Source organism: Phyllopteryx taeniolatus, chromosome 21 (genome assembly GCF_024500385.1).
Source record: "Phyllopteryx taeniolatus isolate TA_2022b chromosome 21, UOR_Ptae_1.2, whole genome shotgun sequence".
NCBI classification, from domain to species: domain Eukaryota; kingdom Metazoa; phylum Chordata; class Actinopteri; order Syngnathiformes; family Syngnathidae; genus Phyllopteryx; species Phyllopteryx taeniolatus.
Window position 1 is genome coordinate 10,892,919 of NC_084522.1, and position 25,367 is coordinate 10,918,285.

The 25,367-nt window shown below is 40.4% G+C and overlaps 3 protein-coding genes across 8 annotated transcripts in view; 2 read left to right on the plus strand and 1 right to left on the minus strand.

The window, feature by feature from the left end:
• Nucleotides 1–195, minus strand: part of cpne4b (copine IVb) — a 37,370-nt gene extending 37,175 nt beyond the window's left edge. Inside the window, exon 1 of the mRNA XM_061759552.1 lies at nt 60–195. The gene's annotated coding sequence lies outside the window, so the exon portion shown is untranslated. The remainder of the gene's footprint in view (nt 1–59) is intronic.
• LOC133470771 (catenin beta-1-like) lies at nt 162–10,670 on the plus strand. 3 transcript variants are annotated; one of them, XM_061759548.1, is made up of 17 exons: nt 162–251; nt 1,204–1,253; nt 3,261–3,470; nt 3,559–3,809; nt 3,880–4,118; nt 5,540–5,741; nt 5,906–6,050; nt 6,203–6,306; nt 6,398–6,532; nt 6,691–6,894; nt 6,994–7,152; nt 8,330–8,449; nt 8,624–8,774; nt 8,854–8,975; nt 9,091–9,151; nt 9,475–9,670; nt 9,772–10,670. In XM_061759548.1, exons 2-16 carry the CDS (start codon nt 1,241–1,243, stop codon nt 9,663–9,665), a joined length of 2,307 nt encoding a protein of 768 aa, XP_061615532.1. In that variant the 5' UTR covers nt 162–251; nt 1,204–1,240; the 3' UTR covers nt 9,666–9,670; nt 9,772–10,670. The 3 variants fall into 3 exon arrangements, with proteins under 3 accessions (XP_061615532.1, XP_061615531.1, XP_061615533.1); XM_061759547.1 differs by having other exon boundaries at nt 9,475–10,670; XM_061759549.1 differs by lacking the exon at nt 162–251 and adding an exon at nt 798–1,056 and having other exon boundaries at nt 9,475–10,670.
• A 5,448-nt stretch (nt 10,671–16,118) lies between these two features.
• Nucleotides 16,119–25,361, plus strand: LOC133471430 (myelin basic protein-like). 4 transcript variants are annotated; one of them, XM_061760945.1, is made up of 7 exons: nt 16,119–16,458; nt 17,975–18,070; nt 18,992–19,018; nt 19,238–19,258; nt 22,224–22,307; nt 22,427–22,447; nt 23,763–25,361. In XM_061760945.1, exons 1-7 carry the CDS (start codon nt 16,160–16,162, stop codon nt 23,929–23,931), a joined length of 717 nt encoding a protein of 238 aa, XP_061616929.1. In that variant the 5' UTR covers nt 16,119–16,159; the 3' UTR covers nt 23,932–25,361. The 4 variants fall into 4 exon arrangements, with proteins under 4 accessions (XP_061616929.1, XP_061616930.1, XP_061616931.1 ...); XM_061760946.1 differs by lacking the exon at nt 19,238–19,258 and having other exon boundaries at nt 16,138–16,458; XM_061760947.1 differs by lacking the exon at nt 22,427–22,447 and having other exon boundaries at nt 16,235–16,458.
• Nucleotides 25,362–25,367: the final 6 nt, after the last annotated feature.

Sequence of the window (25,367 nt, forward strand, 5' to 3'; positions counted from 1 at the left end):
GATTTGAAGGCGATAACTTTAACGGCGCACTATTTTTCCGATTGCGGCAGAATACTTACATTTTCGTCTCTCGCCATCTTGTTGCTCTGTCGTGCAAGCGGAAGCACTATCTTTGGCGGAGGAAGAGCGGGTGTGGTTCGGACTTGCTCGGCTGATTCACTTAGCAGCCCTTCAAATTTTCACCCAAGGTAAAGGATTCCTCCCCCCCCGCCCCACCCGAACAGGAATAACGGAGGAGCCACTGGATTCTGGTATGGATATTTGCTTGGTATAATTCGCATATAACGTATTTGCACCGTGTCACTTTGCCGTTTCTGGGAGAAAATCCTCTGACTAGGGAGGGGGCTCCGGTGAGGTTTTCTGATTTTTGGCTGGCAGCACGGCAGGTTTAGTATGGTGGCGCCCGGATCTACTTTTCTGACGTCCTGGGTAGCTAAGCTAAGAAAATTGCCAATAATTCCTGTTTGCAAATCACGTTTGCAATACTTTGACTCGTTTTACAGTAGTAACACTTCATATTAGTTTTACTTGAAGAGACCGCCTCTATTATTTGACACTGAAGCTTCCAGTAGTGTTTGTTTACGTCTGCTAGTTACCCTGCTGGCGGTTAGCACATTCGAGGTAAGCGGCGGAGCTAATGAGAATTACCGTAACGCCATTAATGGCAATCAAAAATGGTCGCACATTTCAAAGCGCGGTGTGCTTGGCTAACTTCTTTGTTGGGGTTTGTTTAGGTTGTCTGTTACGTGTGTAGTCCGTCCCCACCTTGAGAGGTGGAGTCATGGAAGCAAAAGCGGGGCGGAGGAGGTAGTTTCTCATCGGAAACCCAGGCAGGCAGGCAGCTAGGTCGGAACTTGGCCGTGGTACGGGGGAGGGGGAGAAATATGCCTTTGAAGTGCTTTGCCGCTGAATGGTGAATTGTGCTACTTCGGGCCTGGAAATACCCACCGCTTTACTTTCTCGGCTGTAGGTGGAGACTCGGCATCCCACCCCCCACCCTCCCTCAGTTACTTTAGCGAGCAAAACAGTCGTTTAAAGTGGTGGGACCTGGCGCAGGTAAATTGGTGCAAAGGGCAGTGGTTTTCCAACCGAGAAACTCTTGCGAACGGGTGTAACTTAACCAAGTAGAACGCAGTGTCGATCGAATGCTTGTTTTTATTTCCTCTGTGTGACTGATCTTTTTTTCTTTTTTCCCCTACGCAGACCTAGCTGCTGTGCAGGCCGAGGGCAGGCGAGAACAATGGCTACCCACTGTAAGTTTTGAAAAACAGACAGAATGTTCTTATACTTTTTAAGAATGCCACCTTTTTTCAGACAGACTATAAGTACTTACAGTAACAACTTGTCATTACTGGCGTCTTAACACCCAACTGCATCTTTTTCTAACAGTCTTGCCAGACAAGTTTAACTTAAATATATCCTGAAATTATTATTATAGAATTAGAAATCTGACAAGATTTCCCAAAGATTATGGTCTGTGAAAATGCTAAGTGTGGTTGGAATAGCCACTTCAACCGTACTGCAACGCACCAAGAATTTCGAAAATCAGATAAAGACTTCTGAAGAAATTGAGGTTTTTTTTGCTTAGGGGGGGGGGGGGGGAGTCACCTTTTGGGGCCTGCTTTTTGGGTGTCCCCTGTTAAAAAATAAATAAATAAATAAAAAGTTTGGTCAGAAAAATCCACCTTCAAATCAAACAGTGTCAACTTAATTTTTTTCATCAACATATGTGCTCAAACCTTTCATTTCGTCTGCTACTCGGGGAACCCCTTCTCCAATTGGCTGACAAGTTGTGGTTAAAAATATCCACCAATAAACTTGTACGGGCTGAAATTCCAAGGGGTTCTGCATATCGACGTGTCAAAATTACCGTGACATTTCAAACAGTGTCACTCGCCCTAAAACGCAACTTAAATATTGCAAATGGAAGATTCGTGAGAAGAGCGGTGTGGGTGTATATTAGGTCATGTACTTTAATAATCAATTTATTTATTTATTTTGGTGAATTTATATGTTATGGAGAAATTTAGAAGCAATTGACATGTCCTTCCATGTTTGTTTTTTTTTTTTTAGAAAATTCCACAAAGATTGCATCCATTTGTCACATTGGTACTAAAATAATATGGCAGGACAACTGAAGTGTTACTTTATCACATAATCGCTTCTCTTTACCCTGGACTGTTTAAAAAAAAAAAAAAAAAGTAAGGATCAGTTATCTAATTAACGGCAAAGCGATCAGTAAAAGCTTTGATTTAATGAGTCATTCTCAGTTTCACTGTACAGGTCCTTGTACATACTTGCATATCTTTCTGAGATTATGTAGATATGTTACTGTCAAGATCAACCAGGTTACCTCTGGTGCCCGACCTCCTCCGCCGCAGCTTCATGACGGGAACGCAGCCAAACACGAGCAGAGTGAAAGGGGTTATTAACGAGATAACATACAGCAGTGAGAGATGCTGATAAAGGGGACCTATAATAAAGCCAGCCGAGTGGGATGGCCAAACACCACTGACCAATTCAAGTCGTGTGGTGCTGTATGTGTGGTTTTGTAACTAGCTTTCATGAGTTGCTGGGCATCTGCAACTAGTTTGGCTGCGATTCTAAATCTTCAATCGGAAGTGAATGGCGCCACAACAGCTATATGATTATATGAGGGGTACCAAGCAAGATTGAGCGTGCCACCACAAAGCTGTAGTTAGATAATGTAAAAAAAAAAAAAAAAAAAAAAAAAACTTAGCTAAACTTGATAATTCGATTTTTAAAAAGTGAAGCGTTATAAAGATTATTTCTGCCGCCAAAGTGGATGCACAAAAGTTTATGATTATGTGGTCAATGATGAGACTCCGACTCAGAAGGCTGTCAAATATCTCCGGCTGCATCCTGGAGAAATTTGCAAAGGAAGCCTAATCACTGGTCACCACCATCTGTAAACATTCTGTCAAGATTGAAAAATGCCCCTTTATCATTATGAAAACATATGATGCTCTAATCACACTCTCCTTTCATCTCTTTATAATCTGTGACGATAAATAATAGCTACAACAGCCAGAGCAATCTGCTTTTTCCTTCTATGTGGTTCAATAAAATAATATAGGTGGTGCTTCAAAATCTCCCCCCCTCCACCCAAAAAAAGAATGCCAGGGGTCACATCACAACAGTGAATTGCTTGCAACTGTCCAATTCCATGTAGTTCAGCCACGTTGCAAGATTTGCAGCTGTCTTAAGGCAGCAATAACACATTTTCTTCTTTTCTTTAGCTGATTTGATGGAGTTGGACATGGCAATGGGAGACAGTAAGGCTGCAGTGAGCCAGTGGCAGCAGCAGTCTTACCTGGACTCAGGCATTCAGTCTGGAGTCACCACCACAGCACCGTCTTTGAGTGGCAAAGGAAACCCTGATATTGAAGAGGATGATCCAACTTTGTATGACTGGGAGTTCAACCAGCCCTTCACTCCTGAGACCACAGGTATTGATCACCATGAAACATTTAGCGCAAACTTTGTCCTAATAGGTTGTTGTCATCACTTTGTTGTAATGATGTTTTGCTACCGCAGACATCGAAGGCTATGCCATGACTCGTGCCCAGCGGGTGCGTGCAGCCATGTTCCCTGAAACCTTGGAGGAAGGCATCCAGATTCCACCAACACAGCTTGATGCCGCTCATCCCACTGCAGTGCAGCGCCTGGCGGAACCCTCTCAGATGCTGAAGCATGCTGTGGTCAACCTCATTAACTACCAAGATGATGCTGAGCTGGCCACTCGTGCCATCCCCGAGCTTACGAAACTGCTCAACGATGAGGACCAGGTAAGTAGAAACAGACTAGCCACAACAACAAAAACTCTACTATCATCGTTTACCATTACCTTCCCTTCAGGTTGTGGTGAACAAGGCAGCTGTAATGGTGCACCAGTTGTCAAAGAAGGAGGCCTCTCGCCACGCTCTGATGCGTTCGCCACAGATGGTTTCGGCAGTCGTCAGAGCAATGCAAAATACTGGTGATGTGGAAACTGCTCGCTGCTCTGCTGGAACCTTGCACAACCTTTCCCACCACCGAGAGGGGCTCCTTGCCATTTTCAAGTCTGGAGGGATCCCTGCCCTGGTTAAGATGCTTGGGTAAGTAACTAATGGAGGTGTAATGCAACTGCATTTTGGCCCCAAACTTATTTCCTGAGGGGATAAATAGCCACATAGCAAGAGAAACACTTGCGCTACAGTATTCCCCCCAAACAGCGGTTAGTTCGCACCCCCACTGTATTGCAGATTTTTCTTTTTTAATTTTTTTGTGGTTTTACAGTTAATATATGTTAAAATTCTCTATGACCTGACAGTAGAATATTAATAAAATTAGCTTTTGAAATAATTATCCCTCTCTGGCCCATCTAATGCCTCTAATTTCATTGTAATATTATTTTAAAACTTGGCACGGTGGGACAAGAATAGCCAATCAGAGTGTAGTGACGGGAGACGTGACCGACTAGTCAGTCAATCATTTCGGGGACAGGGTCTGAAATGAGGCTACGTTCAAATATTGGTAGCAGTTTGAAAACTGCTTTAACTTACTGTAATTCCTTCACATTTGGGGAAAGGGAGCCACAGATGTGATACACTGGGAGAACAATAAAACTCAAACACAGTGAGCGCACTCATGTAAGAGCTGATGTTTGCCACAGCTCACACCCAGACACTCAGAAGCAGACTCACTGATGTCACACGCCAGCAAACCAGGCGCCACCTCTTAAAAACACAGGACATTATAATATGTACACCATTTTGTATACATGTTATGCAGTTTGCGATTTGCATTTTTTTCCTAATATGTTTGAAATGTGTTTAGTAGGGTTGTTGTTGTTTTTTTAAAATAACCTCTCGCCCGAAGGTAGCTGTGATGGGCTCCAGCACGCCCGCGACCCTAGTAAGGATAAGCGGTAAAGAAAATGGATGGATGGAATTTTAAATGTGTTTAAAGTTGGTGGGAAGGGTGAAGTTAGAAAAACAAATATATGGTCTCTCTATTGCAGAGTTTCACCTATTACAGGTAGTTCTGGAACAAATCCCCCGCAATTAACGGGTTCACTGTATACACAAATTATAATCCATATCGCTGTGTGTGTGTGGATTTCATAAGTAGAACAGCCATTAGTGCTTTTGTTAAAGAAATGCAGCTAAATGCAAGCTCTGAGGAGGAGGACCATCTGGCACAGTTCATTGGTCATTTAGGCTCCAAACTGGGCCAAACTAATCTAAATGGAAATGCACTTAGAAGATAGCAGCTCAGCAGAAGGCTTTTGGTGTACAAGTGTGTGGGGCAATCATCACAAGCATGCAGTGTGCTGTGTGCCCCAGAAATGCACTTCAGTACAGGCTCTGTGTCTGTGTATTTGATTACTGTTATTAAATGTCACCAAATATAATAATATCCATTATTTCACAATTAACATGCTTAATTCCTAATAGTTGAATGCACCTAGAAAAAGAACACTGGCCATTTGAATCTTATGTATATTATATGTAATAGTTTATGAACTGTCTTTCAGTTCACCAGTGGACAGTGTGTTGTTCTACGCCATCACCACGCTCCATAACCTCCTGTTGCACCAGGAAGGAGCCAAGATGGCCGTTCGCCTGGCTGGAGGACTGCAGAAGATGGTGGCTCTGTTGTCCAACACCAACGTCAAGTTCCTCGCCATCACAACGGACTGCCTGCAGATTCTTGCTTATGGCAACCAGGAAAGCAAGGTATTGTATGCAATGTTTTTTTTGGTGGATTTGATTAGTTTGTTTTACGTGTACTATTACAGACTCGGTAAGAGATTGGTAACTTGTTCAAAAACAACCGGAAGCATTGACAAGATGTTAGAGTAGTTTGAGATCATTTAAATGTAAATCTGTCTTTGTTGCAGTTGATAATTCTGGCCAGTGGTGGTCCCCAAGCTCTGGTCAACATCATGAGGACCTTCACATATGAGAAACTCTTATGGACCACAAGCAGAGTGCTCAAGGTCCTCTCTGTTTGCTCCAGCAACAAACCTGCAATAGTCGAAGCTGGTAAGTTCATCCTCCAGGTGGAAAAATACAAACCAAATACAGAGGCAAATTTTGTCCAGTTTTTCAGGTTTCAGAGTTGTAGTTTGCTACTACAATATAGATGGTATGCTGTATAATAAATACAATTGTGTTGATTGCTTTTCTGTGTGTAGGAGGGATGCAGGCCTTGGGACTCCATCTGACTGACCCTAGCCAGCGTTTGGTCCAGAACTGCCTCTGGACTCTGAGGAACCTTTCAGATGCTGCCACTAAGCAGGTACAGCACATTTAGTCTTCCTTAGAGGCTATTTTCTCATCAGTAATAGGATTGACAAAATGTGATGTAAATGTGACTCAACTTCTTCCAGGAGGGAATGGAGGGTCTTCTGGGCACCCTGGTCCAGCTGCTGGGAAGCGATGACATCAACGTTGTTACGTGTGCGGCTGGCATCCTCTCCAACCTGACCTGCAACAACTACAGTAACAAACTTATGGTCTGCCAGGTATATGACTTTTTCTTGTTAATTTCTTTCACTTGCATATTTCCTTACCTGTAACACCTATCCAGTGTTTTTCAACCTTAAAAATAATGAAAAAAATATCTCACAGTACTGGTTGGGAATCACTGACCTAACCTACCAAATGTTCTGACCCTTATCAGGTTGGAGGTATTGAGGCCCTTGTGAGGACAGTACTCAGGGCAGGCGACAGAGAGGACATCACAGAGCCGGCTGTATGTGCACTGCGCCACCTTACCTCCCGCCACCAGGATGCCGAGATGGCCCAGAATGCTGTGCGCCTTCATTACGGCCTTCCTGTTGTTGTCAAACTACTGCACCCCCCGTCTCATTGGCCACTAATCAAGGTCTTGTACCTTTTAACTCATAACCAGCTTTACACCCCCCACCCCCAGTTTTAATTCAGATAAAAAAAAAATGTTTTTTTTACCCCCCTCTGCAACTAGGCTACAGTTGGTCTGATTCGCAACCTGGCCCTTTGCCCGGCCAATCACAGTGCTCTTCGAGAGCAGGGAGCCATTCCACGCCTGGTCCAGTTGCTTGTCAGGGCTCACCAGGACACCCAGAGGCGCACCAGCATGGGAGGCAACCAGCAGCAGTTCGTGGTGTGTAACCAGGCCTGCAAAAAAAGCATTATTTATTGTGCAGTAGGGCTGGACGATATGACCTTAAAATATCGGACTCCCCCCCTCCCTCAAGAACATGATTTCTGATTTTAATCATTTTTTCCCAACTTTGCTTATACAAAAAGCGAGTGACAGTATTCCACTTTTGTTTCCCCCATCTCTGAGATTTGCTTAATTTTTCCTGATACCAACAGCTCTCAAGCATTTTTTCCGTGCAATTTTCCCACAGCCTTAACTTCCACAGAGGGGGGCTGTTGTTCACTTCATTCAAGCAGCGCACAGCGCCTTTAATTGGCATGTGCTTGTGTCGAGTGTGTGGATGGTGACCTCAAGTGGACTAATATAATACCTGCACCTCTCTGAAGTTCCACATATTGGCATTGAATTGCATTGATAAAACTTACTGATATATTGAATATTTGAAAGTACTTCGCAGATTTCATTTATTACTGGGGTTTTCTGGAACATAACCCCTGCGATAAACGAGGGTTTACTATAAACACGAGCCTTGGGTATATGTTCAACAACCTAACATCATAAAATGAGCCATCAAACTGCTTTGCTTGGCTGGTGCATATGCCGGTTGCCAGCTCTCTCATGGTCTTTTCTCTGGTCGTACAGGTGAGGCAAGCTAACCTCTGCAAAATATTTGCAGCTTGGAAGCACATACCTCAGGTCAAACATTTCCAGCATTCTGATAAAACACTGCTTTTGCAACTTCTACTGTAAATGGGCACTATAACTTCAGACAATGTTCGGCGTGAGTACCTCTGATTGCCTACAATGTGAAAATGATTCTGCTCGTGTCTGTTTCCTAGTGGGAGTTAAAGTTGCTAGTCACGTTTTTGAAAAATACGCAGTAGTGGTCAAAAAAGTCGCTCCATATAGCAACCAAATTGATACGTTGGCAACACTGACTGCTTTTGTAAACTAGCTTCTCTTATGTTCGCAGCCATGTAGGTGGAAGTAGTATGCCAGTGAGGATGCGATTTGAACTACAAAAGCGCCCAAAAAAATAAAATGATAATAAACAAGTTGTCCTGACAAATTTGAATGACTAGATAAAATCGATCAATCGTCCAGCTCATGTGTTCAAACTCTTTGCAAGGTTTGCTTAAACTCCCCCCCCCCCCCCCCCGTGTGATCCCATATACAGGAAGGTGTGCGTATGGAAGAAATAGTGGAAGGTTGCACAGGAGCACTGCACATCCTGGCACGGGACATCCACAACAGAATTGTCATCAGAGGACTTAACACCATTCCACTCTTTGTGCAGGTGAATTAAAAATCAAACTACAGAGATTCACATGGCATTCGTTAGTGGATGTATTCGATCATAGTAGTGAGTTGGAATGTTCAAGTCTTTAAAGGGTTTCTGTATTCCATGCTATTGAACTCCTCCTGTGCGCTTGTCATTCACGATCTACGAATCTGTTCCGGTCCTGTCCAGTTGCTGTATTCCCCAGTGGAGAACATCCAGCGTGTGGCTGCCGGCGTGTTGTGCGAGCTGGCTCAGGACAAGGAGGCGGCAGAGGCGATCGAAGCCGAGGGAGCCACCGCACCGCTCACTGAGCTGCTGCACTCTCGTAACGAGGGTGTTGGTAAGTGGATTTGCTCCCATGTGAACGGACCAACTTCTTGTGGGTCAAATTGTCACTTAGCTCCTCCTCCTCCCTACAGCCACCTATGCCGCAGCCGTACTGTTCCGCATGTCTGAAGATAAGCCCCAGGACTACAAGAAACGTCTGTCAGTGGAGCTCACCAGCTCTTTGTTCAGAACTGAGCCCTTGGCCTGGAATGAGGTGCATACAAAATCTGTGTACACGTCATATTATTTTACACAGTTTTTCTAATCTGTTGAAGCCAAATTAGGACTCAGGTGTGCTGGTTCATGCACAATCTTTTTTATTTTTTCAGACTGGAGATCTTGGACTGGATATGGGGGCTCAGGGAGACCCTCTAGCTTACAGGCAGGATGGTGAGCATGCTCTCTTACAGTACTTTGTACTTTCTCTCATTGTACACATACAATGGTACCTTGACTTGTTGTTCCCCGACCTAAGAGTTTTTCCAAGATACAAGACACATATACAACATGTCGCTTGATCGATTTTATTTATTTGTCGACATACAAATAAATGTAGTTTTGAGCTCGGTCATGGAAAGCTTTGTATCTCGAGACTGTCATTTCTGTGTAAATGCAACCATTTCCAGACTTAACAGACGATCCTGATGTTTTTTTTTTTTTTTTTTTTTTTTTTTTTTTTTTTTTTTGTCCCCCGCCCCTTCCCCCTATTGCAGATGGAGCATACCGGGCCTATCCCGCAGGCTACGGTCAAGACACCCTACTGGACCCCATGATAGAGGGGGCAGACTACCACACCGACGCTCTGCCCGACCTGGGCCACCACACCGATCCCCTTCCAGACCTCGGTCACAGCCAGGACCTGATGGACAGCAACCAGCTGGCCTGGTTTGACACCGACCTGTAGGATTGGTGAGCGTGACTTCCACCCAATGCTTAACCGTCCACTTTATAGCTTTAAAAGCAATATCAACGGCAACACTGTTGAAATGTTGTCCTGTGCTCTTTTGCAGTTGTTTTGATAGAGCCTGCATTGTGATTGGCCTGTAACCTGTATTGTCTGAAGCAGCATTTTGATTGGCTGTGTAAAGTTGTGAAGGTATAGGAAGGAACAAGGGGTGTTGGAAAGTGCCTGACACCAGAAAATAAAGAAGATGGTTGCCATGTGAATGTTTTAGTAAGTTGAGAAGCGAGGCGCTTGGGTGGGTGGTGAATGAAAGGGGCTCGAATTAACTGCAATGGATGTGACATCACAAGATGGAGGTCTTGGGGCAGGTTACCCGTTTGGTTGAGTGCACACGAGTTGGACTTAAAGTTGGTAACATGTTTTAGCCTTGCCTGTATTATCCTGTTTCAGTTCTACTTTTTGTATTCTATTTTTTTATTTTTTTTGTATTATTCATTCTGTCATGGTACTGACCCAGCTTGCCTTCACACTAGCCATCTTAATTTTGTCTTCAGTGCTAATCATCAGTTTTTTTTGTTTGTTTTTTGTTTTTTTACAAACGTATATTACATGTAGTGTTAAGTTATAGTGATATACAATGTTTCTTTGGTTTTTGGCAGAATGTGTAGAACACTAATAATCAGTTGTACTCTGACTTAAAATGTAACTGTAGTTTTTTTTATAATCAAAAACATTCTAAATATGTGCTTCTTTAAGCATAAACTGTCAGTGTCACATGTTCTAAAGAGATCAAATTGTGGGATTTGTTGGGGATAAATCTAGAGAAAAGTTTTATATACATTCACCTGGTAGGTTACTATTTTGTATGCTATCATTGGGTGTCTGATAGAAAATTTGTTGGCGCTATCAAAAGGTAGCCAGGTTGACGAAAAAGTTGAGAGTTCTGCTGTTTCTTTCGGAGACGAGGTTGTGACACGGCTGAACCAATAAAGTCATTTTATTTCATTTAGTCTCTGTCCTTCCATCTGTCGTTATTTTAAGAGGCTCTTGTCACCTCCTCTTAGTAGGTACCACAACTTAGTTTTAGCTTTTGAAACTGAATTGGATTGTTGCCGACTGCAAATGTGCTGTATTCTTTATTTTTTATTTTTTATAAAGGTCTTTAGATGGAGGAACAAAGACAGATACAATATGAAATATAATTATTCCTCAGGTGTATCCTCATAAAAAATAAAAAAAAATTCCAACTCGTTAATTATTTAAAGAGTGGTCAATGTGTTTAAAGCTTGGTGATGTAATGTCCTTTTTAGGTCAGTAGGTGGCCGTAAGTGACTGTGACTTTCCAAACGTCTAAAATGGTCAAATCGCCCCGATTAGACGACGATGGGAACTTTGGGCCACATAAATTATATATTTTTTAACAAAATGTTAAATTAATATTTAGAATTTATTTATTTTTTTGCTGGTATTTATATATATTTTTTCAATGTAATTTATTCAGCTAACACCTGGGGGTGGGCATCCAAACAAATTTTTCTGGGCAAGCGTTGTTCGTTGAGGATCAGTTGTCAAGGTTGGAAAACTTCCATCTGACTTTCTCACCAACATTACACTGGCATTAACCCATCTGTTAGCTTTGTATCTTAGGACCAGCGATAATGTTCCTGGGTCAGTTTGACCCAGTTTAATCCGCCATAAGTGTCAGAAACACGACCAATGCTCCAATTACCTTCACCAATAACATTTCTGGGTCACTTTGACCCTCATCATATTTTATTATCCAATAGTGTATGAAACAAAACAACAAAAAATCCCAATCAACATTGTTTGTATCTCAACTACTCACTGTTTCAATGAATAGTTATATTTGATGACACACAAGCCACGCTTTTGAATGTTTTTTTCTTCTTTAAAATGGATCAGTTGGACCAGGAAATGTAACAGGAGGGCTCAGAGTAAAGCCTCCCTGCATTGCAGCCACTCTTGTCACTTTGGATGACCTCTTCTTCCCATCCAGCCTGTGCCACTTGTACAGATGACAGCATGGCAATGATACCCAGTAGCTGATGTCACCATCCAGGCCGAGGAAAAAAAGCGCCATGCTTCCTCCCTTGAATGAAACAATGCCTTCTCGCATCACAAGGGCCACTTTCTTTTCATCTTTATGAATAAAGACCACATTTTTATCTGCTTGGAGACTTTGCCAGTGGTGCATTGGATCTTCGCTGATTCCATATGGACGTTTGGCAGAGAGGCCTCAACAGCGCTTAGGTACAATACTGTGATTTGTTGATAATATCACGTGTCAAAGCAGACATCACGGAGGCACTGCAGTATGAGGAGGGAAATAACCACACAGTCTGACTTTCTTTACTATAAATATAAGATTTTCCAACATAAAAGTAGATGTGAGCCAGTTTAGATCTATATTTTTGGTTGGCCACTAAGCACACACTAAAGCAAATAAAGTGTGTCTACTTCATATTTTTTGCTAAATGGTTTCGTCGTTTTCATTTTGGCATAAAATCTGTACCAAAATAGCAAATGTTCTTCACTTTAATATTTGAGTTATTAAAAGCATTTATTTTCACCAAATTGGGACCGAGCCCTGCCCCGAAAATCTGCAATTGATGACCCCCTAAGGTTTGTAATTGCCAATAGATGTTATAAGATTGCAGCAAAGCACTACTTTTATCTAAACGAAACTCCTCAACTTCAACTTAGTTCTTTGGCACCCAGATGCCATGAAATGATGCAAGGTAATACAGTGGTGCCTTGAGATGTCAGCTTATTTCGTTCAGTGACAACGCTCGTATCTCAAATCACATATCTCAAATCATCCCTTTTAAAAAAATCCCGTAAAACCAGAAAATGTTCCAAACGTGAGAAGGGCTATTTCATTGCCGGTGTACTTGCTCATATCGTGAATGTTACTTTTCGTTTTTGGGGGGGGGGGGGGGGCCTTCAGGCCTAGCGACGCCACTGTTGTGAAGTGAGTTCAATTCACTGCCACCATACAGTGCTCGTAGTCTTAAGTTTTGCTCATAAGTCAAAGCTTGTATCTCAAGGCACTCCTGTACAAGCAAGTCTCCAATGTGTTTGCATCCTGTAGGAACAAGAAAATTCTTTTCTCCCTCTCCAGTGGCAGATATTCTCCGGGTGGGTGTCTCGGTGGACAGCCACATTCCTGCCAGGGTTCAAAGATATCTGGCGTGTGTATGTCCCACAGCACTCGTGCATGGGCACCATTGTTTGCGCCCCCCCCCCTTGTGACGCTCCTCCTCCTCCACCTTCCCGCCCTGGGATCAAATCTGAGTCTCTGTTGTGTGCGTGAGGACACGAGCAGTATGTGGTCAACCCACTCTCGGCATTCCAGCGCCCTGCCTCTGACAGGCCAGTGGGACTGACACAAGGAGTGCTGTGTACTGTGTGACATGAGTGAACAAACACGGCGAACCATATTTTCACTGTTTGGACTGGAAACTCAACAGCAATCTATGATTGTGTTACTATATGGTTACTGTTATACTGGTTACTGTTAAAAGATTATTGCATACTGTGTTGTGAAGAAGCATGTGCACAGCCAATGAAGTGAGAGAAAGGAACCGATATACGGTGGTGCCTTTAGCTATTATACACGTTATTATAACACGACTTGTTTGTAGTTTTTCAAGCTACAAGGTGTCATTCGGACCATTTTTTATTTCTTTAATGCAACTCCCAGTTGAAGATTACTGTCAAACGAAACATAAAACTAGGAGAATCACACATGTATTTAGAACCACGTAGCCTTTCGTCCGCTAGCTTATTGCTAATGCTAACACAATGGGAAATGCATATGTAATTCTTTAAGCAAATGATATTTGAACACAAACGGTGCAGCAACACATTTACTTGTTCACTATAACATGACTTAGTCATATATTCTTTATCCTTTACGTGGAGCTGAGACAAGCTGAACAATGGCCATTCAAATGCAGCGTGACAAAAACGGTCTAATTCTTTTTAATTATGTCACTACTGCATGTTTTTTTTTCTAAAGTACAATATTATATAGTGCGATTTTTCTTTTAAAGACACATTACAATTTTGGGTTTTGTTTTTTTTGGGACGGGACATGGATTCATGGCATTTCCATTCATTTCAATGCCGAAATAAAATTTGAGATACGAGTGATTTGAGTTTCCAACATGGTTTAAAATCTATGTATCTAGCTAAATAATTGGTTGAATTGATTTAGGGTCCTGTAATATTTATTGTATTAATTTAGCCATTTGTTGCTTGCAATTAATCCTTTAATAAAAGTGCGGGAGCTTGACCAAAATGCATTTATAACAGCATCAAATCTACTTACTTCAGTTAATATGGGGTTTAATGGCAAATCTCCATTCTCATCTAGAAATGACCTGGCCCATTGGTACGTTTTAAAAATCAAACAAAGGTTTGCACATCCCTGGTGTAGATGTACCTCATAAATTCCCTGCCAAGTGTAATATTTATCGCTCAGCACAAACATTTGACTTAACCCAAAGAGATGTTTTGCAACTTAGCAAAAGAAGGTGAAATCAAAAACAAAAAGTCATCTGTTCCAAAATATTAATATTCCGATGCCGCTTGGGTGTAACTCCGGGCCGACTGAACCCGCAACAGAACTGGCTTTGTCTGCCAGCTGCTGCAGCCTGAACATTTTGTGAACCGACAGCACCACGCCAAACAACTTCAGATTATACATTGTACTTAGCAAAACATGTATGTATTTGCAAGTTTGGCATGATTATCCCATTATATCAGTCGGATTTATTCAATACACAGTATTTCTTACTGATTGGATGGGAGAAATCATGTGGTTCTAAGTGTGAGTTCAAATTTGAATACCCACTTAGGTTATCAAAAATGCTCGCCAGCACACACTCGCACATATCCAGTAACTGCTGCATGATTGAACTGCATTCATTTTATAACGCGTTGCTATAAAACGTGAAAAATGCTCTATCGAGCGTTCAGTTTTCTTTCTTTACCCACCACTCAAAACCATTGAGTCAGCTCATTGAGGAGGTCTGGGTATGTATAGATATTTTTTCATTGTAATTATCACCCTGAAACAAGATGAACAACAGCCAAAAAGATGAAATTAACGTAAACGGTTCCTGTAAAGCTGTCATCATTTTGAGAACATGAAATCAGTGAGCATATACTGTGAGAAATGTTGAGTTAGTTTGACAGCTTTAGCGAAGAAGCTGTTTTTCGGTCTTGTGGCATGGGCGTGGCTGTTGGTAGTATATTGGTTCACGTACTGCAGCTGGCGTGGGACGGATTCCCACGCACTACCCCATTCACAGTTTTGATTTTATGTCAATCATTTTATTTAAAACATACCTTTATTTAGGATATGTGAAGGGATGGTACGGGCATGTTTTAAATATATTTTAAATATATTTATTTGTATTAAAAAACTGGTTGATTAAGAATGACTGAATTAAAGGTTCAAACTCCGCATAATGTGACATTTTTCTTTAAATCCGCTATAATACATATTTGTTCAGTACAGTTCAGTTGTCTTTAACTTTAAGTACAATACATTTGCATTTCATCTCCAGAATCTATTTGATTTCAAATATGTATTAAGGCAAAATGTTTAGATGACCTAATGCAAAACATTTAAATTCAATCACTTTTTAAGGATTGTTTTTTTCCCTATAGTTAAGCACACTGTCAACATTCAAACTCTGCATACTGTTACAGTATCCATCCGTCCATGTTCTGTACCGCTTTTCCTCAGCGGGGTCGCGGGCTTGCTGGAGCCGATCCCAGCTATCTTCGAGCGAGAGGCGGGGTACACCCTGAACTGGTCGCCAGCCAATCGCAGGGCACATACAAACAAACTTTGCTGAATTCTTCCTCTGTTGCTTTCTTTTTGTCTTTTCATGCTGTCTACTTGACAGATCCTGTGTTGTTTTCAGTATCTTACAATCATATTGAATTTTAGGAATAAAACGTCTTCCCTTATTTTGATGAACACTTGGGTTCATTATAGCTACTGTATTTTAATGCTGGTCATCAGTGCTGGTTGTACTTGCAAAGTCGAGAACCACCGGCCTCGCCCACCTGTTGCACACAAAACTTTGCCCGCCTTTGGTGAGCACACCTGTCTCACAGTTTGGAAGTTCTGGGTTCAAATCTCCAATCCGGCTTTCCTGTGTGGAGATGTTCTCCCTGTGGCTTGCGTGTGTTTTTTTTCCTTCCTGGTACTCCTGCATCCTCCCACATTCAGAAAACACGCATGCTCGATTCACTGAAGACTAAATTGACCGTAGGTGTGAATGGCTGGATTGCAGGAGCCCCTTATGCAAACTCAAGCCTTTAATAAGACAACTGAGGCCGATTACATGGGCCTCATTGACCCTGAGGACGGCCTGAGGCAGATGTGAGAGGAACAATGGCCCGACCCTTACGGAGGGCGGCAGAGGCTGACACGGCCACTGTTGCTCCAAAGAATGCTTGGCGCCACGCCAGCAACGGACCTCGCCCTCCCCACGTCCAATGGCCGACGTCCCGTGGTCGGGCGACACCTTCATAGAGCATCAGAGGAGCAGCAAACGAACCGGCAGAGCGTCGTAGTCTTCGGACCTCAGAGGGCCGCCGAGAGGTTTGAAGAGGAAGAACCGCACCCGAGCTCAACGCAACTTGCATGGCTACAGCGAGCACCTCGGGCCTTGGCAGGAAGAAGAAGAACTCGGGACTCATGGATTCTTTTAGCAAGATCTTTGGAGGGGACAAAAAGAAAAGGAGCAAGGTGGGCAGCAATGCATTTTAACCCCCTCCCCACCATTTGAACTGAGGTTCAATGTATTTGACTTTAATATTTTGAAGAAAGAGAATTAACTTAACAATACGGTTTTGTCATTTTGTGTCAAGTCCAGTGAAACTTCTACCTTATTGATGTAAATAATTATGATATTATGAGCTTTTGGGCAGTTACATTACATATTTACCTGACAGTGAAGAAAACATCATACAACTTTCTTCATTACTTATTAGATATTTTATTTAATTTCATAATAACTAAAATAATGATTTCATATTTAAGACACTGTGACAATTGACTTAAATTAATCATTTATTTAATGCATGCAAACAAACCACAACTTTTCTATTGTAGCCACAATAATAGGTACACCTGCACAATCTGGTAAGATCCGATACAAGTGCTGTATCAAAATTGCTTTTATAAAGATAATTTGGATTGATTCAATCCAATCCAAATGTATTTATAGTGCATATTTAAAAACAACAGGATTGATCAAAGTGCTTCACAATTCATTTAAAACACACAGGATATAAAACTAACATTACAGAAGATTAAAAAGCAACAACAACAATACAACATAATGTAAAATCAATTAAAACACTGAATACCATAGTGAGAATGAAACACAAAATATAAAATATTAAACTTTTAATTGCTACATAACTTGACTTTTTCCTCGTAAGACTGAATTTTGTATTTACAACTTTTTCTCAAAAATATTTTTATCTTGAAAATATGACCTTTAGTAGGACTTATTTTCCTTGGAAATTTACAAATTTTCTCCATAATATATAACCCACCACTCTAAAATATATGACTTTAATCCTGTAAAGTTAGGACATTTTCTTTTTTTCCCCTTTAATTTATAACTTGAATCTCATAAAAGTTTGACTTTTTCCTCAAAAATAGTCAGAAAATGGCAAGGAGAAGAAGTGGGTTTTAAGAAATCATATAATAATCAAGGTCGTTTATTATTGTAATTGTGTTGCCTCATACTGGGAGGAGTTTCTAAAACTTTGCCCTTTACAGCTAAATAAAAATGATGAAGCAACAGTTTTCCCGTGACCCTAGTGAGGATAAGTGGTCTGGAAAATGGTTGTTGAAAACAGTTTTCCAATGTTGCAAACAGAAAGGGGCCAAATTTGGATACATTAAATCAAATTAAATGGAGGTGTTGGCTTTATTGATAATCACTTTTGTAAATGGAGCAACATTTTTGGGGGTAACCTTTGAATCCAAAGGTGTACAATCTTAATATCGCAATGACTCACTTTTGGAATACTGTGTTGCCGACACAAAACCACTTGAACTAAAACTAAAGGTGCAGTATACAGCGGTCTACTGACTTTTACTGTCTATTTCAGTTATGTTTTTGTTCATATTGCCATGTTATAATTAGAATGATATCTGTTATGCATAAAGATTCTTGCTCTTAACATAATTCGTATATATTCTAAGGTGAATTCATCTTTCACATTACAACACTTGTTGTCCCTCTCAGGGGTCATTCCGGGGTCACCTGGCCTCATCACCCCAGCAGTCCTCGGCCCGCCGCAGGACCAATGAAAACGCTGTGGTCCAGTTCTTCCGCAGCATTGTATGTTTTTTATTTTGTATTTTTTATTTAAAGGCTAAAATACATAAAATGCAAAAAAAAAAAAAAACACACAGTGCAGTTGCCCTGGCATCAATTTTGATTAAAATTTTTTTTTAAATATTGACTTCTAAAAATGTTGCGTCTGCTGCAGGCTGAACTACTGTAGATGCAGTTTGATATCAATTATTTGAATTATTACAACAATACAAAAGCCCTAACAGCTAGTTGCACATCTTTTGGAGTCATACAATGCCTGACTTTGTGAATAATAATAAAAAATAATATGCAGGAGCTTAAATGACCCCTTTGCATTTACTGTAATCACTGCGCTATGTTTGCTACCCAAATTCAGTCTTTGAATTCACCTATTGTTATTATCTCTTATTTAAGGCCAGACGAATTACAAGCGGGTGCAGTGTAATTTGTGACAGCATTCGTGTAGAATAACATGCCATCAGCATATAGCAAATAATGCATATATTTAATTATATTCTAATTCTAATTATATGAATTATAACTGCGATTGGCTGGCGACCAGTTCAGGGTGTACCCCGCCTCTCGCCCAGAGATAGCTAGCTCCAGCACGCCAACTGAGGATAAGTGGAACGGGAGACGGAAGATTTAATTATAATACTTCAGAGTAGGAGCATGTACTGTAAAATAAACTTCAAGGGGCAAAACAAGGCATCCTTGAGGAACACCATATTGAATAACATAATTTGAAGATGTCTACATTTGAAATACAGTGGATATAAAAAGTCTACACACCTCTGTTTAAACGGCAGGTTTGTTTAGGGCCAATTCAAAACAGCTCCTATATGCTGCTTGAGTTGTAAAACAAAACAAAAACTGCCGTATTAATAACACATTTTATCGTCAAAGTGGTCAGTTACTCTGTTCTTTCTGGTTTCTTTCTCTCAGGTTTCCTCGCCTCGTCCTAAATCAAAGGTAAGTGAAATATTTGTTGTGTTTAATTGATCATCTCTGATTGATTTCAAGTGTCTCGTTAGCTTTCCCTTTTCAGGGCACCAAAAAAGGGGAACGTGCCGTGAAAGGAAAAGTCACTCATGCTTTGTTTTGAAACTAACAGACTCATTACTGTCATCAGGGAGAGAATTGTCTCAAGTTGCCATCTCCTCATATCACTGTTTCCTTTTTCATGTGCAGTGGAGAGAGGTCTTTGGCTTGGTATGTCAACACAAAGTCACCTTTGTGCAATTACTACTTTTTCTTTGCACTTGTATGCGTGTGTGTGAGTGCAAATTTCAATGTTGTTGTTGTTTTTTTTTTTATGCATGCTTTGTCTGCATAATGTTGCTAACATCCGGTCTCTTTTGGCAATTTAACATCATCTCATCTCCTCAGTAAGCCACAGTAATATTGGTCATTCTTCGCAGAGGATAAAGAATATATGTCTGTTGTTATAATATAAGTCTACATGCGTTGCTCCACCATTAGTGCTCAAATGTCCGTTGCTCCAAGGAACACCGCGGCGCTGATGCTATCCGTTAACCCGTCTATGGCGTTTCCCATAATGTGTTAGCATTGAGCTTGCAGACTTTAAGGCAAAGTTAAACATAAAAATCGGTCCAAAGATGACTCATATCTTCAAAAAATCGGATCACTCCTATCTCAAGGCACCAATGTACACATAATCATATACCCTTTAATGTATATCTTTACTTTATTACAAAATAAATCTAGTATAATAGAGTTACTTTTTGTCTGTATCCAATGAACAATAAGAAACAAATACATTTGATCAGACAGTGATTTTATATTATACGTATATGCACATACTATAGATTACAACAAACACTATACACCATCCCATATTTAGGGATGAAGTAATGATCAATTACAGTAATTTACAGTAGTACATATGCACAATCATATCCACAAAAAAATCTACAGCTGTTGATTCCAAATATTATAAATGGAAACCTTGAAAGATAACTGCCCCTTATAACCGTAAGCGGACTTTGATCATTTGAACTTTTTCTGCACACTGGCAGCCAGATGATTCTTTATGACTTGAAATATTATTTGTAATGATTTATATTCTAAAATATTAAATGAACCCATAAGTCTACCTAATGAATCATTGGTATGGTTGGTTAGTGAGTTAAGATTAAAACGATGTAAAAACAGTGTATAAATGTAATGACTAAATGAACTGTTTTATGTTTAATATGGGATTTACAGCATGTTTTTTTTTCTATTGACTCACTGGTAAAACTAACAAATGTTTTGTCTTATTTGTGGTTGTATTACAATTACAATTTCAATTTCCCCTTGTTTGCTTCCAACCCAGAGCGACACTCTGCTTCTGGGTGACTTAGAAACCGCTCAACTCTTTATGAACCACAACCGGTAAACCTTTTTCTTTTAGGGGTCGGCTGGCCTACATCTTGTCATCTTCTCTTTCTCCTCTCTATCATTTCCCACCGCTCTCGTCTCAGAGGACTCATCCAGCCATCTTGTATCTTCTCACGTGTCAGATGTCGCCTTGTACTCCCTCCCTTCGCCTCAGTCACGTCATACAACAGACACCCTCCCCTTGTCATCCGTTTTCTTTCTCCTTGTAGGTTGCTGTTGTCTCACCGTGAGCCGCACCTCATGTTAACCCTTTACAGGAACATTCCAACTCCAGGCATTTATTGGAGTAAATCACTTTAAATTAGGATTACTCATGATCATTTGTCTATTTATAGTTCGATTTCATCATGCATTTGTCACCATCTCCCTTATTATTGTCCCCAGACTCATTCAGAGGGTTCTACTTCCTCATAGTGAGCCCTTAAGGGCCAATTGAGTTGACATTTGGGATTTTTCATATCGTGTTATTTAACAAATTAAAGTAGAGTTTCAGCACACTATTGCTGGTAAACAAACTATCTTATCTATCTATCTATCTATCTACAGTATGGTCAGGATTTTAATAATTATGGAGGAGGCCACAACATATCTGGAAAACTACAGTACTGTTTCTTACTGTCTGCTGTATTTATTTATTTTTTCTTTTAATCCACGCAAAAAAAAAAAAAAAAACATTCACACTTATGGACAATTTAGAGTTTTTGTGACATTTCTTTGGGGTATGTGGGAGGAAGCCCGGATAGTAGTGGAGAAAACGCACGCGAGCACAGGGAGAACATACAGACGACGCTGAGATTCAAACCCAGAATTTCTGAACTGTAAGGCAGTGTGTTATCCACTATTGCTGTCCTAACAAAGGAATACATTTTTGATTTATTATAAAACGTCACAATCAATTATGGGGGATAGTGCATAGCGAAAATCCATGAGGGATTAATCCCCCCCCCCCCCCCCCCCCCCCCAAAAAAAAGTTTATAATTGCCTATATATGCCACAAGAAGGCAGCAAAGCAATACTTTTGTCTAAATAAAACTCCTCAAATCACTTCAACATAGTTCCTTGGCACCAAGATGTCACAAGATAGCATAAAAACACCCCAAGATGACGCCAAACTAATAGTTTCTTTCTTTGGCCTGAGCTAAAAACAGCAAATAGGTGAGTTTTCAGCGAATAATGGAGGACAGGTTCCGCCCCAAAATTCTGCAAATAGGCCACTGCTGAACCGTGAATACAGGGGCTTCACTTTCTAATAATGGATTCTTAGAAAGTGAACATATTAGGGGTTGAACCAATTAGTTGACTAGTCGACTTTACTACTTCACATTGATCTTTAAAGTTTTACGTCGTTCTTGACATCTCATATTATTTGTTTCTTCTATTTGTTTCTAAACTGGTCCGTCGGATTATGGATTGGAATGAAACTGGTCCGTGGCGTAAAAAAAGTTTAGGGACCGCTGTAATCGACTTCGGCTCGACTTTCACATTAGTGAACGACGAAAAAATAGTTTGTCTGTCTAAGTACATACTGTATTTACCTCATGCCACTCTGGATTAACTCCAAATCTAAAAAAAAAAAAAAACAAAGGATCTTACATCAGTGTTTCACAAGGGAAATTAAACTTTCAGCGAAGCCTTGTGTAGAAGATGAGTCCCGAAACACTAAAAGAAGACATTTGGTAAACATATATCTGAGAAGATGGTCCCAAAAATTATGATTTGTGTATCGGAAACAGATGGAAAATTCCAGGTGAGCTTACGCAGCATGTTTTTTTAGGCTTCGTCACCACGTGCAGAGAGCACAAAGTCACCAGTCAGACGACGCAGGGAGCAAAGCACACTGTCCAGACTCTTCAACCTGGTGAGCAACACTCACGACTGACAACCCCTTTTTTTTTTTGAACACCTTCTGCATTCAATAGTGACATCTTTTAAAAGGGATGAACCTCATAAAAGCTTTCCAATCTGTGTTTACACCAGTGATGCTCTCATCCGAAATCAGTGAGTAGAAGATCGTTAAACATGATCCCTCATTTAGGCTGGCGAGTTGCAGCATTATGTCATCATAATTTACTTTTTTTGTGTGTTTTTTGTTTTTGTTTATAACATATGCATCAATCTAATGTGTAATGTCACCTACTTCTCTTGCTCCATTTGGATAAATCCCATTAAATCTGAACAATTTTGACAATCACATCTAATTTCATGGCTCTCAGCATGTTTCACTGGCAATATAAAGTCCCTGCAAAGTGAAAATACAGTAAATGTCTTCTAAATTTAACATACCACAGAGAAGAGTGTTGTTAACAACCCTGCCAAATTTGAATGATTAAGAAAAAATTGCCGAGTATTTAAAATGAGGCTTCAAAATCATGAAAAATCAACCATTGTCTCCATCAGTGTAGGCAAATAATATATTCATGTTTATATATACTGTATTTATACTTTTAAATGGTAGATAATAAAGCAAAAGGTCACTGATTTGGGGTGACGAGTGGTCCTGTATCCCATTAGGCATTTGAGATACAGGAAAACATTTATTAGATCACCTTTGTTTCTTGAGTTTCTGTTTCTTTTAAGGCCTCGTACAACTAAAGGTACATTTGTTTGTACAAATATAACGATGACAACAAAAATAGCTCATAAGAGTTTAAGAGCTGATATCAAACCATTTTCCATGCTTTTCGTGATAGTCACAAAAATCACTGGAAATACAATTAATAGGACAAATGGAATCAGATGCGCTTTTGTTATGTCCATTGTGTTCTTCAGGTGATAGTGTTGCCTCGCTATATTGTGGTTCACGTATTGCGGCTTCAGTGCATTGGAGAATTTTTTTTTCCATATTCATATTGAGCATAATTCGGCATATAGCGGGATTTTGAGTGCATGCTTTTAAAAAAAAAATTTCTCGCAGTAATAGAAACGCTTCCCTGCTTAGAAAACATTAAAACTGGCAAAAGAATTACAACAAATATTACAGGAAATAAAATGTACATAGTGTATAGTACTACCGTGCATTACTGTATGTTGAAGAGTTTAGAAAGTGTTTATAAGAGTATGGAAGAGGTTCATAGGAGTGTGGGGAAGATTACATGTATAAATAACACTAATGTGGTCGCGACTTCGCGGATTTCATTAATTGCGGAGGTGGTTCCTAAACTAACCCCCGCGATAAACGAGGGATTATTGTGCACGGTAAATTGGACACTCCGAACAATTCACTTTACAGGGTCTTTGAATCACCCCCCAGTTGACTCTTTGCAAGCAATCTTTGGAGATAGAAAGTGACTATGTTCCTCCTTTTTGTCCCCAGGGAGAAACCAAGTCCCGTCCACCCCCCAAACGCTGGAGCACCATCTTCTGAGCTCTCCTCCGTGGCCCAAAGTACAGAGTCAAAGCAGATGGGGCAGCATGACGGGGGAACAACACATCTACACACAGCTGACTCACAACCAAACAACCATTGTGTGTTAACACACTAACACTTGATTTTTGCATCCACGCTCCAGGGATGGAGATGGTCTCGTCCGAGTCCTTATTTAGCTGTTCAAGTCTTTAAGAATTCTGGTCAAGCTTTGAGTAAATATCTCAATGTCAAATTCTCTGTTGATCATCACAGTCTGATGGTGCTAATGTTCGTGAATGTTTTTCTATCTGTCTTCTGTAGTCTTGCTTTTTGCTTGTACGAGTGACCCTTTGTGTGTCTCGCAGCTTTCTGTAAAAACAAAAAACACTCAGAGGTGTGCTTCTTGTTAAAATGTAAGAAACAAGAATTGTAACTGCCGCACCTCAGTTATTAATCATGTACAGTACCATCAGAAATAAATATATCTAGCGAACATGCCCTTTTTAATTGCACTGCCGCACACTAATCACACGCCCACAAATGAGTTGGCGGTATGCATATTATTATTTTATTATACTGAAAGACATAAGGTTTTGTGTGGTTTGCGAGGAAAAAGAAAGACAGGTTCGTTGTTCCGATGGTCCCTTTGCAAGTGGTCCAAAGGTTTTAGGTGGAAGTAAGCAACACGTTTATGAGCACAGTGATCAGAAAGGATGCGCAATTGGGTAAATTAGGCTTTCTTGTGAATGCTGTTATCATTTCCAGATGTTCCATGTGCTTATGTTAATGAGTCATTGCCAAAGGGAAGGGCGCGTGCGGGCTTTACACTGTTAGAAATGAACACTAATCAAATTTATGAATGTTTGCATGTGCAACATAACTGGAAATAAGTCTTCTCTTTGCTGATATATATTAATTAAATTGTATTATTATATTAAATGTTCTGAAGTCTTAAATGTGTTGCTATTAAAAAGACTTCAAGGCGTTTATAGCCAGACCCAGTTGAAGCTTACAATCAAACTACATATAAAATAAAGAGAAATACACGTGAACTTAAAACAACCACATAGCTTTGCTTTTGAGTCTGGTATCTTAATGCTAACACGATTGGAAACGCCATAGACAGGCTAATAGTATCGGCATTGCAGTGTTTTAGCGGATATTTGAATACAAATGGTGGCGTAACAAATGTAGACAGAGAATATAATACTCACAGGCATATATTCTACATGAAGCACGACTATTACTGCGGTTTACTGAGATGTTGAGATCAGCTCCATCAACAACATATCCGTAAGTCTGTATTATACTGCCCCCAGGTGGCCAAGGTGCACACACCAGAAGCAGCACAATGTCCACTGAATTAAAGCAAACAATATGGCAAAAACTGTTTCAAATACTGTTTGTATTGTTTTTGTCATTAGCCTACTGTGTGGATCGTTATCTTCTGTCTAGACAAAATACTGTTGTGTTAGTGACACGTTTGTAATTTTCATTCGTTTACTTTCCTTTTTAATATCTCAACAAATTATTTTTCACCAAATAAAAATGGACTTTAACTCGAAATGTCTC

Bases quoted from the DNA above. Each gene is read 5' to 3' on its own strand.
- LOC133470771 (XM_061759547.1), top strand. The intron at 6,051-6,202 runs GTAAGTTCATCC...TTCTGTGTGTAG, and splicing joins ACCTGCAATAGTCGAAGCTG to GAGGGATGCAGGCCTTGGGA. The intron at 6,533-6,690 runs GTATATGACTTT...GACCCTTATCAG, and splicing joins ACAAACTTATGGTCTGCCAG to GTTGGAGGTATTGAGGCCCT.
- LOC133471430 (XM_061760945.1), top strand. From the start codon at position 16,160: ATGCTTGGCGCCACGCCAGCAACGGACCTCGCCCTCCCCACGTCCAAT. The intron at 18,071-18,991 runs GTATGTTTTTTA...TCTTTCTCTCAG, and splicing joins TCCAGTTCTTCCGCAGCATT to GTTTCCTCGCCTCGTCCTAA. The intron at 22,308-22,426 runs GTGAGCAACACT...TGTTTACACCAG, and splicing joins TGTCCAGACTCTTCAACCTG to TGATGCTCTCATCCGAAATC.